Source organism: Marmota monax, unplaced genomic scaffold, assembly GCF_021218885.2.
Source record: "Marmota monax isolate L192 unplaced genomic scaffold, Marmota_monax_Labrador192_F-V1.1 WCK01_AAM20220418_F8-fsc00043, whole genome shotgun sequence".
In the NCBI taxonomy this organism is placed as follows: domain Eukaryota; kingdom Metazoa; phylum Chordata; class Mammalia; order Rodentia; family Sciuridae; genus Marmota; species Marmota monax.
The window spans coordinates 13337397-13355286 of NW_026691982.1; the positions used below are offsets into that span (position 1 = coordinate 13337397).

At 40.8% G+C, this 17890-nt stretch overlaps 2 protein-coding genes across 3 annotated transcripts in view; one reads left to right on the forward strand and one right to left on the reverse strand.

The window, feature by feature from the left end:
* Positions 1 to 17890, reverse strand: part of Spata13 (spermatogenesis associated 13) — a 351797-nt gene that overhangs the window by 286807 nt on the left and 47100 nt on the right. The gene's annotated exons all lie outside the window — the stretch shown is intronic.
* On the forward strand, positions 9143 to 9739 carry LOC124094963 (cytochrome c, somatic). Its single transcript, XM_046448008.2, has one exon. The coding sequence runs from the start codon at positions 9279 to 9281 to the stop codon at positions 9594 to 9596; it is 318 nt and encodes a 105-aa protein (XP_046303964.1). The 5' UTR covers positions 9143 to 9278; the 3' UTR covers positions 9597 to 9739.

Here is a 17890-nt window from a genome sequence, read left to right on the forward strand (position 1 = left end):
GGTGCATAAAGAATAAAGCTGAAACACAAAATTTAAAAACCTCATGGAAAGGGAAGAATCTTCTTAGGATAATAGAAAGGCCATGGTTGGATATTAAATTTAGCTCTGAACTTTCCAGAACACAAGAAATACATAAATCCCCATATCTGATAGAAGGAAGTAGGTCAGTTATTCAAAGAAGACAATTTCCCAGATAGGAATTTCCAAGGGGCATGCCAAAAAACTTATACAACGTTGTCCAGAGGTTTGACAATGACTGATAGACATGACATGGAGGGGGAGATCAGAATCACTTCTTAAAGGGAAAATCTTACCAATTCAATAGGCTTGGATTTTATTTTTAGAGAAAGAGTTCAAGGAAAAATTAAAAGAATAAAGGAAGAAAGAGATATTTGGGGTTTAAAAAGAGAACCTGGCAATGAGGCAAAATGAGCAGGTTAGCCCTCATGGCCCCAGCGCAGGGGTCCACTCAGATCATGGGCCAGGCAAGCCCTCCACCCTCGGAGCCTTAATTTTCTTACCAGGGGTAAACACGGAATTAACAATCGTTATCTTGCCTGCTTTCCATTAATGCACCCTGTGGATGCAGAATGAAAATCCATCAGCACATTTCCACCAAAATGGAAAGAACAGTATGAATACCCATTTCCCAAGGTTGAGATGTAGTTAAAATGTACCATTCACCATTCTCCCTGCAGCCCTGGTATTGAGGGTGATTTCATTTGTTCCACTTACTGTTCTTTCCAATTTTGTCAGGAAGGGTATTTATCAGAAAATCTTGATGTCTGATGAATCAGCACAGAATTACAAAAATGTGCTGCAAAAAATGTGACCTTTCATTCTGTATTGTGCTTGCCCAATATTCTGCCTTTCCCCTGTGGCAAAAGGCTATACACAAAAGAAATTCCCCGATTAAAGCTACGAGAAACATAAAATTTGGGGACAATTTCAACAAGGACTGTGTATTTCAGAAAGCTTGTTGTTTTCCTCCAAGTTGACGATTGTGGATTCCAACCTGGAAGTTAGCACTGAACTCAAGACTCTGTGGGAGACAGGAATGCATGCAAATGTGCCTTCATGTATCAGTGTGTGGGTCCATCAAACAATCTAGACCCAGAATCCAGGAGATGAGGTGTTCTTTTTTTCCCTGAGTAGTTATGTGGTTGTCAACTTCCCAAGCTGCAGAAACCACAGTTGCTGAGAAAACTCTATGTGGCGTTTGCTCACACACACACAAAAGACAGCACCCATGTTACTCAGCCTTCTGTTATTGAAACAAACAGCTGAGATGGTCGACTTATAAAGAGTAAAAGGTTATTTTGGTTCACAGTTTGGAAGATTTCAGTCTGTGATCCATTACCCTATTGTTTTGGGCCTGGGGCAGGAAATCATGGTGACATCATGTGACAGGGCAACCCATCCACCTTATGGCGGGAAACAAAAAATGAGAGAGAGGAAGGAACTGGCTTCCTACAACCTCCTTTAAGGGTACCCCCCATTGACCTAAAACCTTCCAGTGGGTCACCTCTTAAAGGTTCTGCCACATTCCAATGGGACTATGTCTTTAATACATGAGCCTTTGGAGATAATCCAGATTCAAATGATAGCAGCATCCAACATGTAGGTATCTGTCTTCTCATGCCCCACCTCACCCCTGGCCGCATAACTCTCTGGACATTTGTCATCACCGAAGCAACTGTCCCTGGAGAGGCAGCTAAGATAGAGGAGTATTATATAACTGAGTAAGGAAGAGGAAGCACGTCAGAAATGCAGATAGGCCATTGACATTTCTCTGTCATGTGAGCTGACAGAAGAAGGATCATGCCAACACCATAACCAAATGCCTGAGTTTAATGAGTTTTATTGAACTGATCTGCTATTGTCATTATTGATGGAGACATCCTTCACCAATAGCTTCATTATCCATTTGGACCAGTTGAGAATGTATACAACATTTGCATCATTCTATCAACTGTTAAACCATTGTTAAGGCTTTGAATTTATAATCCGAACAAACAGGAAACTCTGAAGAATTTTTTATTGGGGGTGCTGGAGTTGAATCCAGAACCTTTCACATGACGAGCACATATTCTATCACACGCCAAGCACATACTCCATCACACACCAAGCACATACTCTATCACACGCCAAGCACATACTCCATCACACACCAAGCACATACTCCATCACACACCAAGCACATACTCTATCACACACCGAGCACATACTCCATCACACACCAAGCACATACTCTGTCACACACCGAGCACATACTCCATCACACACCGAGCACATACTCCATCACACACCAAGCACATACTCTACCACTGGGCTATACCCCAGCATGAAGAACCAGTTTTTAATGTAAGTTCCAGGTGTGTTTCTTTAGGTGTGGTTCTCAGACCTTGAGGGTCAGAATCAATTGTTGGTGCTGGTTGGTGGTGAGGTCTTGATAAAAATGCAGATCCCTAGACTCCCTGTTGGTCACCTGGGGCAGGATTTCTCAGATCCACACTCAGGAATTTCCATTTTGATGAAGCACCCTGGATTATACCTATGCACGCTGTATTTTGAGGTGTTCTATCCTTAGGGTTAACTTGGTAAGGTTTGCCCCCTGGAGATTAAGATACCAGATGACTACCCGAGAGCCAACTCTGTGGGATGGTAAGTTAGGGCACGTTTGTGAACATGCTTTTATGTCTCTGATCTGAGTGACTTTTGAGAATCAGGATTAATGCCTTCAGCTGGCAACCCAGGTTGCTTTCAAAACCAAAGGGTTGTGAACCTGCAGTATTTAGGGAAGGGATCTTGTAGGCCGTACGCAGTGGCGCACACCTGTAATCCAGGTAGCTTCAGAGGCTGAGGCAGGAGGATTGCCGAATCACTTGCTTGTTCCCCACCCCTGCCCCCACACACTCCTGCCATTGCTAACTGTGTCATAAGTCAATACAGCTAACTGATGACCCTCATCACAGAGAATGCTGTGTGCTGTTTACACTGAACCTCCAGAACTGTGACCTAAATCAACCTTTCTTTTTATAAAGTTAGCTACCTCAGGTAGTTTGCCTCAGCAACTTACTGAGGCCCTAAATGACTCAGTGAGGCCCTGTCTCTAAATAAAACACACAAGAAAATGTCTGGGGATGTTGCTCAGTGGTTAAACCCTTGGGTTTAATCCCCGGTACCAAGAAAGACAGGAAGAAAGAGAAAAAAGAAAGTGGTTTATAGATCTTTCCTCAAAAGCCAGAAGTTCTTCATGGCCCTTACTATTGTTTTTTCTTTTTTTCTTGGTACTTGGGATTGAACCCAAGGGCGTTTAACCACCAAGCCATATCCCCAGCCCTTTTTATATTTTGAGGTAACTCACCTGAGTTGCTGGCATTACAGGTATGTGCCACCATTCCTGTCTGATACTTTTTAATTTTTCATTACTTTTCCTCTTGTTTTCCATTTGATTACAGCTTAAAATTCCTATTGTAACCAGTGGAGCTTATTCATGATCTTCAGGACAAATGCCACATCCCTAAAATTTGGGAGTAACATCAGAAGTCACAGAACTACTCTGAAAGCTGTGCTCTCTCTCAAGGTCGACACTGATCTACTATGGACAACACTCCTGTAGTAAAGAGGACACCATGAATTTTTAGCAAATGTGTCTGAAGGAAAAACTACCCTGTTCCTAGAGTGGGTCCACGTACCTCAAATGCAACAAACAGATATCCCTGTGTTCCACACACAGTCCAAGAGCACAGCATCCCTACAACATGTTCTGAACAGACTCTGGCAAGCAACATTTTCAAACAGGATGTGGGAAGGTACAGACTGTGTGCCAACATACTAAGACAGACCTATCTGATTTGTAATTGGTTCCAACTCACCTTTGTGAACCTGCCATTGGTTACCAAGTCCTCTCTGCCATTTTCTGAGTCTAAGAATAGCTGTCCATGACAGTCCTGTTTAGTCAGTTTTCTGTTGCTGTGGCAAAACACTTGAGAAAATAAATTTATAAGAAAAAAGGTTGATTTGGACTCACAGTTTCAGAAGTTTCAGTCCATATTCACTAGATCATTTGCTATGAGCCTGAGGAGAGACAGTACATCAAGGTATGGAGAGTACAAGGTGAAGTAAAGCTGCTCACCTCATGAGGGTCAGGAACAGAGGAGGGGACTGGAAATAAGATATACTCTCCAAGGACACACCCCCAGTGCCATACTTCCTTTAAATAGGCCCCACCTTCTAAAGTTTCACACCTCACCAATAGTGTCACCATCTGGGGACCAAGCCTCAACACATGAGCTTTTGGGGGACATTCCAGGTTCAAACTATAACACTATTTTGATAGAAATTTGCCTACCAAATTTGAAGGCATGAAAATATGAGCTATGGGGGTAGAGAGAATAAAAAGCCTAAAAACAAAATGTTTTGTTTTTAATTTTGGTAATGGGGATTGAACCTAGGGGTTTTCTACTACTGAGCTATGTCTCCCGTCCTTTTATTGTTAATTTTGAGACATGGTCTCACTAAGTTGCCCAGACCTCAAACTTGTGACCCTCCTGCCTCAGCCTCCCAAGTAGCTATATTATAGAAATGTGCCACCACAACCTGCCAAACAAAGTGTTTCTTTAACACCACTATGATTCCTAACCCAACTCTACGTTTATCTGTGTTCTAACATCTTTAAGCTGTTTGACAAAGTTATTGTTGGCTTTTTTAAACAAAAAAGTTTTATACTATATAATATTATATAAACTAAACAGTTTTATATAATGACACATTTTATACCAGGGCTATATATTTACAGGTGAGATTCTGATTCTGAGACATTTAACTGGACCAAAGGTATCATAGATTATACAACTCTGACCCTGGTCAATTTGGAAAATGAGAGAAAAAGAACAAAAAATTTAACATAAAAATTCAGGTTGAGGCTGAGGTTGTGGCTCAGCGGTAGAGCGCTCGCCTAGCATGTGCGAGGCACTGGGTTAAATCCTTAGCACCACATAAAAATAAAAACAAGTAAAAATAAAGGTATTGTGTTCATAGGTATTTAAAATACAATCTTTTTTAAAAATCTGGGTTGAAACCCCTTTATTTAAAAAAATTAAGTAACTTGCATAATATTAATTTGCTAGGAGATTCTATAAAGAGGACATGCCACTTTTATTATGAGAAGATTTTTGAATTTTCAGCTATGGTTCTGAGTGATTTTCCAGTATGATTTTTGGGTTGAATCAAGCTAAGTGGATAGATAGGAGCCATCTCAGTGCTAGGCTATGAAGTGACCATAGATAAGAGCACAGGTTGGTATTTCAATTTTGCTGTATTTGTGATTCTAAAGTAAAATGGCTTTTGTTGCTCTATTCTACACGTGGCTTTAACCACAGCATCTCCACACCTTCCCCAGTGCCCGGTTGTCTGTTTGCTCCCCAGCAGTCCACGGCCTGCCTCTGGGGTTTCCTGGTAGACCACAGCTGTGGCGTGTTAGCTCATGCTGTGGTCCCATCTGAGCAAAAGCTGCTTGTGATTGGCCAACCATAACCCAGCCTCAAACACAGGGAAGAGATTCATAAAGGAATTCTAACATCCATTGATTTACATATTGCCATACTAGTGACTGTCATGTTCTGCTACCTTTCCTATCCTCTACAATGGATGTGTAATTGATGTGATTCTGCAATCTGTATATGGGCTAAAAATGGGAGTTCATAACCCACTTGAAGCAAAGTGTGAAAGATGATATATCAAGAACTATGTAATGTTTTGAACAACCAACAATGAAAAAAAAAATAAATAAATAAATAAGGAATTCTAACAACGGCAAAAGCCCGAAAGAAGAGATTTCACCTACTAAGGGATTTGAAATTGAAATACCCTGAAACCTCCCCTTCTCCCTTCCAGTTGGTCCGATTCATATCCATAACAGAGAAACCCTAATTGGATTTTCTTCAGATAGTTTTTCCCCATTAAAGCTGAACTTTACAAAATTGGGGCTTGCCTGGCTTTGTGTTTTAAACCTCTGTCTCTTGCAGGACCAGATAGCTCTATTGAGTGTTGTCTTCCAGTGTCAGCAGGATCATAATGTTATCTTCCTTTCCAATCTCATTATTCCTTAGAGCATAAACATGGGGTTACACCTGACAATACTATTAGTTTCTGTCTCCAAAACTCTAGTTACTACTTGGTGTTAAAAAGAATGTTGACAGACAGGCTCAGATTTTGTTCCAAATTTTGGCTCAGCTACTTACAGACTGGGAGACCTTGGGAATTAACTTCTTAAAGTCTCACTCTTCTGACTTGAAAAATAAGGTTTGTGATACATATAGTGTCTTGCTGTATTAGTCCATTTCTGTTGTGATAACAACATACCTGAAGCTGCGTATTTTATAAAGAAAAGATGTTTATTTTATTTATAGTTTCAGAGGCTAAAGGTCATTCAGCCTTTGGTGAGGGGCTCATGGTGATGGCATCACGGTGTGCTAGAGAGATAACACAGTAAGACATGAAGCCAGAGACACCCAGAGGCAAGGCTTGCTATTTGAATAACAACCCAGTCACTCTTATGGGAACTAGTCGGAGTTCCAGGAGAACAGCATTACTTTCTTATGACAGTGGTGCCCCCTCAACAACCTAACTGCCTTCCATTAGGCTCCACCTTCCAGAGCTTTCCTATCTCAATAGCACTAGACTGGGGACCAAGCATCCATCAATGAACCTGGAAATTGTATCTAAACCAAATTAGCACCAGTTCAGAGCATGACATGTTGTGAGCGTTCCTCGAAGGCTGTTTCCTTCTTCCTTGCTCCTCTCCAGGCCTAGATCTCTAACATACACTCTCTCCAGTTTAGCTGCAGTTGCAGACAGTAGCCATTTGGTTTGGCTACTCAAAATCTCAACCCTTTCTATTTCTGCTGTATGGGTTTTAGCAGACCTTTAGGGAATTGCTGTTGAAAATATTTATCTTAAAATGCTAATATAACCAAAAGGTGCTTGGAATTGTCCACACATAGTCTGATCTTCATTGCTTTAGGGCAGTGGCATGCAGCCTGGTTCCTTCAGTCAAAATGACCCTCTCCATACTTTGACACAGGAGCTAGTAACCCAAGACAGAAAGGCCAGGGCTCAACCTTTCTTGATGGGGACAGTGCTTGAGTGATCAGAAGAGTGCTTTCCTGCAGAAAAGGGGACATCAATGAGGACAGCACTAATAGTTGCCATAAAACTAAGCTCCGGTGTGCAGGTGTGTAAGACAGGGGACCCTAGTCTCAATCATATGCATGATTGGGAGAACAAATGACCACTTACTCAAGGCAAAGAGAAGAAAAGCAGGATTTATTGATCCCTCTTGAAAAGAACTGCAAGAAACAGGGAAGAAGGACCAAGACAAAGATTAAGAACTGGATTGCTGGAGGAGGCCCAACACCTCCTATTGAGAATGAGAAAAAAAAAAAAACTGCCCTTTGATAAAACCAGATAAGGAAGAATAAGTCAAGGCGCTTGCCAAGTTTTAAATTCCAATTTGCAAGTCGGACTGTCTAAACCCCTCTGTCTTTGGATGATTAAACTTGTACAAAGTTGTGAATCAGCTTCCATTATTTGTGTTCTCTTAGGAATGACACCATTGTGTTTCTACCTACCATGTCCTCTCCCACCAGGCTTCCTCCTGCCAGGAAAGCCTGCTGTGGGGTGCAGGGAGCTGTTGACATCAGCTTGGCAAATGAGTAGTGGTCATGGAGGGGTGACTACCAGCTGCTGACTAACCCCGTGTAAAGGCAGAATTTAAGGAGAAAAATTAAGAGGTTGTTTCAAGAACACCATACACTGCCAAACTTCTATTCATTGTCTACAGGAGACAGAGAAAGAAAGGACCCCTAATTACAAAGAGGCAGATCAGAGAGCAAGCCAGATTTCTCAGCAGGAGGCTGGCCTCCTCTTGTTTGTGGTGGTGTAGATGATAACCTTTTCCAGCACATGAAGCTGGAACATTGACCACAAAAAAATCACCCTTCTCCCTGCCCACACCACTGGGCTGCCTTGTCTGAGCTGCTACCTGGGATGATCTAGTTCTTCTGGATTTATAGGCTCCCTTTCTAGATAAGATTAGAACTGCATTACATTCCATGGGTGGAATGCAGAGGCCCCAAGATCCTATCAAACATTTCAGTATTACGCTTCCTGATTATAACTGGGAATTTCTAAGTTCTAGTTAGTCATAAAATAGATCAGAGGTTAGCAAACTCTGGCCATGGGCAATGCAGCCATTGCCTGTTTTTGCAAATAGAGCTGTACTAGGACACAGTCATACCTTCCCCTTTATTGGTCATTTGTGGCTGCATTCATGCAACAATGGTAGAGTTGAGTAGCTGCAACAGAGACCATATAGCCTGGAAAACCTAAAACGTAAATCTGCAATTTACAGTTTGTTGACCCCTGAGTTAGATGCTGTCTTGCTTCTCAGCACTCAGATAGGCATCTTGTTTAAATGTTGTTCAGATACTTTTGGACTCACAGTGGGTTTATGTTCTATGAACCCATTGTAAATTGAAAATATTGCAGTGGAAATTCAACGGACCTACCGAGTACCATAGCTCAGCAGCACAGCATGCCATAGAGTACAGTGGTTTCCCCTAGTGACCGCGAGGCTGACTGGGAGCTGCAGTGGGCATTGCTGCCCAGTATCACAAGAGAGAACTCTACTGTATACTGCCAGCCTGGGAAAAGATCCACATTCGAATGTAGTAGTATGGTTCCTACTGCATGAGCATCATTTTTGCACCATTGTAAAGTCAAAAAATCCTAAGTCGTACCATCTTAAATTGGGTACCATCTGCAGTCATCCATCCTACTTTCCTGGTACTATTCAGATGTTTGCAGGGAACAAAATAGGTTCAACGTTGTCTTCCAAAGACAGACCACCTGGCAATTTTCAATATGACCATACAGTTGGAATTCCAGCACATATACAGAACTGAGGGGACTAATACCCACTGGCACAACTAAGGAAGGATCTGCTTTTATAAATGACAGTCTAAAGGACTGGAGAGTCCTGTGGCCTTTGCTGAAATATTATAGCAGATGGTGGGTTTAAAATCCCCCCAAGACCGCGTATGAGCCGGCTCGGCCTCACGTCAGGCCGCGGGGAGATGGAGCCAGTGCGGTTGCACTGACACCGGTACATAGGCGCAGACCGGCGTGTCCTTGGGCTAGAGAGTGGGACGTCCGGCTTCTGATCGGGATCCTTCTTTGCTTCTTTGCGCTAGCCACGAAAGAACGAATTAAAAATGGGTGATGTTGAGAAAGGCAAGAAGATTTTTGTTCAGAAGTGTGCCCAATGCCACACGGTGGAAAAGGGAGGCAAGCACAAGACTGGGCCAAATCTCCATGGACTGTTTGGGCGGAAGACAGGTCAGGCTGCTGGATTCTCTTATACAGATGCCAACAAGAACAAAGGCATCACCTGGGGAGAGGATACACTGATGGAGTATTTGGAGAATCCCAAAAAGTACATCCCTGGAACAAAAATGATCTTCGCTGGCATTAAGAAGAAGGGAGAAAGGGCAGACCTAATAGCTTACCTCAAAAAAGCTACTAATGAGTAATAGCTACTGCCTTATTTATTACCAAACAGAAATGTCTCTTGGCTTTTTTATGTGCACCATAATTTAATTGATGTGATACACCAGAAATCAGATCATGAATGACTGACAAAATTATTTTTGTTGGACAATCCTGATTTAAGTAAAACTTACTTGTAGTTAAATTAATATTTTGGTTATATTCCCACTTCAGTAAATTCTATCACTGTTTCCCCTTTTTAAAGTTGTGGTTGGACTTAATTAGTAATGTTCAGTATTTCACAAAAATGGTGAATGACATCTGAAAACTGGTTTTATATTTAGTTTTATAGAACTGATTATGTGAATATGTTTAAAATATGGGGGAAATCCCTTCACTCTCTCAGAACCAAGCATGATTCACATTTGTTTCAATTTGTGTTCATTAGCCTATTAAAGGTTGAAGATAAGGAAAAAAAAATAAAAATAAAATAAAATCCCCCCAAAACAATCACAGAATATTTGTTGAGAATCTCTTAGTTATTACTAATCTTCTTGCAGGGAAATGGGAAAAGTAATTTTTCTGGAAAAAAAACCCATATATATGTGGACATTTACAATGTCTGGGGGTTCATGGGTCCCAACAAGTTAATCTATGAACCCAAGATTAATAAACATCATCATTATCATCATCATCATCATTAATTTATTTCTTGTGAGAAAAATAAACTGAAGAACTAGTCAAAAAACCTGTTTTCAATTTGCTTAATCAACAATTATCAAGCATTTACTTGGTGTTATGGTTTAGATATGAAGTGTCCCCCCAAAAGCTCCTGTGTGAGATAATGCCAGAAAGTTTAGAAGTGAAATGATTGGGTTATGAAAGCCTTAACCTAATCAATACATTAATCCACTGATATGGATTCCCCAGGCAGTAACTATAGATAGGCGTGGTGTGTGACTGGAGGAGAAGGTCACTGGGGCAGGCCTTTAGGGTTTGTATTTTGTCCCTGGTGAATGGAGCTCTCTCTGCATCCAGATTGCCATGTCCTGAGCTGCCTTCCCCCTCCTATCTTTCTGCCTTGATATGCTGCCTCATATTGGATCCAAACCAATGGACTGAGACCTCTGAAACTGAGCCCCAATACACTTTTCCTCCTCTACTTTATTCTGGTCATATATTTTGGCCACAGTGATAAAAGAGCTAAAATACGTGGCAATTAATTTTAAATGGACAGCATCTACTAGATGCCATCTACAGCAGTACAGACAATAATGCTGGAATTTAGAAAGGAAAGATTTTTGTTAGGAAGCTGAGAGAAACCTTTGCAGAAGAAATGTGATTAGATTATGATCTTAAAGAATAGCAAAGATGCTGGGTACAGTGGCACACACCTGTCATCCCAGCTACTCGGGAGGCTGAGGAAGGAGGATCACAAGTTTGAGGTCAGTCTGGGCAATTTAATGAGAACCTGTTTCAAAATAAACTAAAAAGGGCTGGTGTAGCTCAGGGGTAGAGTGCCTGCCTAGCATGCATAAGACCCTTGGTTTAATCTCCAATACCAAAAAAGCACAAATGAACTGCAAAGTTTTGGACAGAAAGGAGCAGGCAGAGATGGGCTACAAATGTCCCCACAGCTCAGTGAGTTCTTAGTTTGGGTTTCTTACCTGTGAGTCATAGGCAGGGGAGAGCCTAAAACCTCCCTAAAAAGAATGACACTGAAAACAATGTCCAGATTCCACATTGCAACTAACCTTTAAGAAACTCCACTTGTCAAGAAACTCAAACAAACCCACCATTATCTGAAAAGCTGTTTAAGTGATCCTCCTCTTCCCACTTAATATCTATGAGAGACCAGGTTTTCTTCATGTACTTCAAACAAGACCACATATTCCGCAGATTCAGATTAAAGGCAAGAGCAGATAGGAGAGTACAGCTGTCTTCCATTAAGCCTGATACCAGAGAGGTTTGCAAACTCCAAAAGAGTTACATTCTTCTTACTCAATTTTTTTTTTGGCTTTGGAAAATATAGCTATTTTTATAAAAATATGTAATTTATATAATGAGATTATTATGGGTTTTTCTTTTTCTTTTTCTTTGGGTATTGGGGATTGAACCCAGAGGGACTCTATGCACTGAGCTTTTAATCTTTTTTTTTTTCTTTCTTAAAATCTTGACACAGGGTCTCACTAAGTTGCTCAGATTCTAAGTTGCTGAAGTTCTTAGTATGTTGCTGAAATCAAACCTGCAATCCTACTGCCTCAGCCTCCTGAATAGCTGGGATTATAGGCATGTGCCACCATACCCAGCATAATGTGGTGTTTTTTTTTAATTTTTTTAGTTGTTGATGGACCTTTATTTTATTTATTCATATATGGTACTGAGAATCGAACCCAGTGCCTCACACGTGCTAGGCAAGCGTTCTACCACTGAGCTACAATCCCAGCCCCATAATGTGGTGTTTTAAAAAGGAATTAAAAACTCTTAAAACATCTGTGTTTTAATTTTTAATATTATAAATATCAGTTGATCTAGTGTATTATAATCAAAAGCTCCCCAGTATCCTCAGCTTTTAAGAACGTAAAGAATCCTGAGAACTCTGCCTTCTACACACTAAATACGACTCAGGGATATGTCTCCCACCAGTGATATTTCTCTGGTATGGTTTCTTCCCAAGTTTGTTACTTAGTTTCTAAGTCAGGCTTTGTGCCCAGGAACTCAAAAGATAAGCCTGTTCTCAGGGCCTTTAAGGTTCTTAGCATTCTGGCCCAAATTTCTGTGGCCAAAACTAAACCTGGTGATTTTAGAGTACAATTTAGGAAGCAAATGATTCCCAATAAAGAAAAGATAGAAGTTGGTTCTCTTAACAATTTGAAATTGCATTGTGGTATTATCTGCCATATAACTGGTATGCATTGAGATATACATTGAGGAAATGAAAGATATAAGAAGTGTCTTTCCCCCAAACAGCCTTACATGTAGTCCAGAGCTTTATTTATCAAAAAGAAATCTGATGGACAAAAGACGACCATGATTTCTTTGTAACTCTCCTCACTGAGAAGTGGAATTCATTTTCCCACATCCTGACCATAGTGTGGCCCTGTGGTTGCTTAAGGAATGGTTTATGGCAGACGTGACACTGTGCCAATTCTAGGTTTATCCTTTAGAGGACTGACAGGCAGCTTTTGCTTCTGCCCTCTGTTCTTTTAACAATTTGAAATTGCAATGTGGTATTATCTGCCATATATTGTGCACTGAGATACACATTGAGGAAATGAAAGAAGGGTCTCTGTTAACACTTACTCCTAGCACTCAGCCTCTCAGACTGTTTACATCAGCTTTTTGTTGCTGTGACCAAAACACCTGAGAAGAGCAATGTGGTTTCAGAGATCTCAGTCCATAGATGGCTGACTCCATTGCTTGGGCCCAAGATAAGGCAGCAGATCATGAAGATGGACCCAGCAGAGGAAAGCTGCTCTCCTCATGGCAGCAAGTAGCAGTGAGGGATGGGGGGAAGGGGAGCAGGGAAGATGCACCCTTCCAGGGCATGCCCCCAGTGACCACCCATGCCCCACCTGCCTACAGTTGTCTCCCAGCCAGCCCATTCAAACTAAGATGGATTAAGTTACAGCTCCCATAATCCATTCATTTCATCTCCAAACATTCCTGCATTAACACAGGCACTTTGGGGGGACACCTCATATCCAAATCATAAAACAGCTCCAGCTGCCATGCTGTGAAGGTCCCATGCCACATGAGGGTCATGTGTAGGTCCTGTGGTCAACTCCTGGCTGAGCTGCACCAAGTGACAAGTATACAAGTGGACCATCACGGTTGGTTCAGCCCAGTGAGCTTGCAGATGACTATGGCCCCAGAGGACATCACAAGACCAGAACTTCCCAGGAGGATGCAACAAATACACAAAACCATGAGGAATAATAATACAGTTGCTTTCAATCATTACATGTTGTCTGGTTTATTATGCAGTGATAGAAAAAATGTATCATTTGGGAGATATTGCTTGAATTTATGGAGAAGTATAATACCTCTCTAAATCACTTTATCAAAACCTGTTGAGAAAGCATAAAATATCAATTTAATTTTTTAAGGTATTTAACTCATGTAACTGTATCAAGTACTTCCATGTTAGGAAACAGATGGAAGTTCCCATTTTTTATATTTATTTTTTAGTTGTAGCTGGACACAATACCTTTATTTATTTTTATGTGGTGGATTGAACTCAGGGCCTTGCATGTGCTAGGTGAGTGCTCCACACTGAGCCACACTCCCAGCCCTGGAAGTTCCCATTTAATATTAACCAACAATAAGGTTTCTTTTTTTTTTTTTTAAGAGAGAGAGAATTTTAATATTTATTTAGTTTTCGGCGGACACAACATCTTTGTTTGTATGTGGTGCTAAGGATCTAACCTGGGCTGCACGCATGCCAAGCGAGCGCGCTACCACTTGAGCCACATCCCCAGCCCCAACAATGAGTTCTTTAAACTCTAAAGTGAGCAGTTAGTATTAAATGATTGGACTCAACCAATTCAATGGAGAACTTGGTCTCCTCCATTACAATTGTTTCTCCATACCCACCAGTTCCACATCTTCGGATCCCACCAAATATTGATGAAAAATGCTTTAAAAAATTGTGTTGGTACTAAGTATGTATAGAGGTTTGCTTTGTCATCATTCCCTATACAATACAGAATAACAACTATTTACATAATATTTATATTGTAATAGATATTATGAGTAACCTAAAGATAAAGTATTTGGGAGAATGTGTGTAGTTTCTGTGCAAATACTGCATTATTTTATATAAGGGACTTGAGCATCCTGAGATCTTGCTCTCTTTGCTGATTTGTAGCCAGTGGATTAAAATTATAAATAAAACAAACTCTCTCAAGGAGATTGAGGGACAATGCATATTTGATCCAAAGAAGAAGGAACTGCACACAGCCTTCTTTTCCCATTCTGTTCCTCCACTCGGCAGTAACTGCTAAGGAACAGATTAGTAGGGGCTTTGGAACGAACGTTTGCTTAGGTTTGAAACTTAGATTTTGTTGTTGATTTTTCCCAACTTTAAGTTTCCTTGTTGCCCAAGACCATAATTCCAAGAGTTTCCAGCATTATTCTGGGAGCCTAAATCATCTTTTAAACAGCTGCTAAATGTCGATGGGCTCGTGATTCCTCAGAGGAATTTTTCTGTGGGTGGGGGAAGCCACCGCCTATGGCTCCTCATCAAGGGTTGAAAGTGTACCCACAATGTGGAAAGGAGCAGTGTGGAGTGAACTCAATGGAGACAAATGGTCCTCTCCTCCATAAATAAGGACTTGCTATAGCAATCTTCCCATTGCCTTCTTCCTTTCTGTTTAGTGAAGACTTTTCCTAATAAGTGAGAAAAGCAAAGGGGCCGATATTATAGCCAGGCAGTTACCAGGGTCTCCAGACTTCCCTTTTACTCTCTTCCCCTGACACTGCCTTCGAAGGTTGTCACACAGGCCGACTGCTAGCACTTGCCTGCCTTGTGATGTGTGAACAGGCAGCCAGGACAGAGGTGGCTTTCTTTGTCATCATGCTAAGCAACACCCCAAACACAGCTTCACTTCCTCCTCATCCTGACTACTCTTTTATTTTTAATTTTTATTCTTTCAGCTCAGTTGCTTTTGGCTTTCACTTTCATTAGATTTTTTTGAAATTCTATATTCTGAGTAGTTTTATTCAATTTGAGGTTTTCGTGCAGAGTATGAAGGTCAGGCGAGTGGTCTTGCTCTCAAATGACGTCAGCCAAACCCTGCCGGTCCCAGGGACTTCCAGTTCTTTCCTAATATTGAAGGACTGGGTGCTGACAAACTTAAAAACATATTTTAAAAAGCTAAATGGATGTGTTATGTGTCTAGAAAAAAACTGATTTTTCCCCCTTTCTCTCCAATAAAAGTATAATATTACGCAAACCTTTCCAGTCCACCCGAACCGAGTCAAACAAATGAGTCAAACATTCCCTGGCCAGGACTATATCAAATGCCCCAGTATTCCCAGTCTGAGTGACCTAGAAAACAAAAATTAAGTCTGAGACCTTGTTAGTCAACCAAACTGAATCGCTGGAATGAAAACCAGGACGTGAACTATGGGAGCCACAAGGGCAGGGCCACCCGGATGCAGTGAGTACATTTAGGTATATATAAAAATTTGGTTACATTTCAGGACAAATTTAATAACCCCCATGTATGAAGTTATTTTGAATGTATTCTGCTCATGGATTTCCCCATGTTCCTGGGACTCTATTGCTTTAGTTTATAATTCTTTGGGGGATGGAGCCCAGGGTCGTGTGCCTACTAAGCACACATACTACAACTGAGCCAGACCCCTTAGCCCTTTAATGCCTTATTATTATTATTATTTTTCTTGTACCAGGAATTGAACCCAGGGGTGCTTTACCCCTGGGCCACATCTCCAGCTCTTTTATATATTTTACTTAGAGACAGGGTCTGACTGAGTTGCTTAGGGCCTCGCTAAATTGCTGAGGCTGGCTTTGAACTTTTGATCCTCCAGCCTCTGCCTCCCAAGCTGCTAGGATTACAGGTGTGCACCACCATGCCCCACTTAATGATGCCTTATTTTCAGCCAGAAGCCTCCGTAGTCTTTATTACTACAGAAAGGAATGTATGCAACTTTAATTCTCTGCCATATGTGATACGATGATGAATTTTTTGTTTTTTGCTTTTTTCCCTCACAGATCCAGGTTCATAAATCCCTTCCCAAGTAGTTCACAGAAACTAGAATGTCTCTCTTCCAGGTTGGTCATAGAAACTTCAGTCGTCCTCTGTCTTTACCAGGTCCATAAAGAAATTATCTGGTTTACCTTGTCTTACAATAGGTCATAGGACCTTCCTCACTCTCAGAGGGGTTCTGCGTCAGACCTGGAGGAAGGAATGTGCCCAGTCAGGCCAAGAAAAATCTAGACAGGCCTTACTAGGTTTTCCCACTTGGTCCATTAGCAATTGTGACTATGCAATGGAGTCCCCAGAAAAATCCAAAAGGACAGTGTTCAGAGACCTTCTGAGTAGTTGAACATATGGTGGGGCACCCAGAGAAGGCCACCCCACGTCCTCCCCACTTCCCTCCCCTAGGCATCTCTTCTCCTGTATGAGTTCTCTTAACCACTCAAACAAATTCATCTCAAGAAGGGGTTGTAAGGACCCTGATTTATAGCCAGTGGAATAGAATCATAAATAAAACAACCTGAGGCTCGTGACTGGCATCTAAAGGTGAGGTAATCCTAAGGACCGGATAGATCTCTTCACTTGTGGGTTCTGATGCTATCTCCAAGTAGAAAGCTCCAGAACCAAACTGGACTACAGAGAGAAAAATAGACACTTTGTTTGTCTGATACTCAGTCTATATTAAGTAACATGTTAATAGGTTCCAGGGAATAAGGACACCTTTATGGGGACCATTATTTTGTTTACTGCACCATGAAACCCCAATTTTCTCTTTAAATGAGACAATAAAAAAATCAAAATGTCAGTATTGTGTTATCCTTATTCTCCAGAGAAATGAATTTACTGAGTTTTGCCATAATGTCTGTGGCTTTGAAGAGAATCCAAGTATGGGAATAATCTCCGTGTTTTTTAAAAACAACAGTTGAAGTTATTGTCCAGCATGTCATCCAGATCTTATGTTGTAAATTTTGTGTAAATTTAATTCCAGGAAAACTTGTTTCTTCAATGAAAACGGAATGACCTGCAAGGCTGAGCTGTTTGCATGAACTGCTGAAAACATGAGTTAAATTCACTCCATTTCCTAGAGATAGTTTCTGTTTTGTTTTCACTTTAAAAAATAATCTTTAATTTTAAAAATTGTGGTGAAAAACCCATAACATAAAATTGATCTTCTTAACCATTTTCAAATGAACAGTTCAGTCATGTTAATTATATTCACATTGTTGTGCAATCAATCTCCAGAGTTTTTCATCTTGCAAAGCTGAAACTGTGCCCATGGAACAAAATTATTAAAAAAAAAAATTAAAGCTATCCTCAGTATTCCAAGTATTAGTCACTTCTTTTTTATTTTAATTATTATTTTTTCAGTGCTAGAGATCCAACTCAGGGCCTTGCACATGTTAGCCAAGCATTCTATCACTGTATACCCCATGCCTGAAGTTATTTCTATCTTAAGAAAATAAAAAGAAGATGGCTTTCAAATATCTTTGAAAATTTTGCAAAAGCTTTTATGAAGTCCAGGAATTATAGGAAACATTAAATTTTTCTAAGAACCTGTAAATACTGTGACTTCTGTAGATATTTGGTGAATAGCCCTCAATAAACAGAGCATA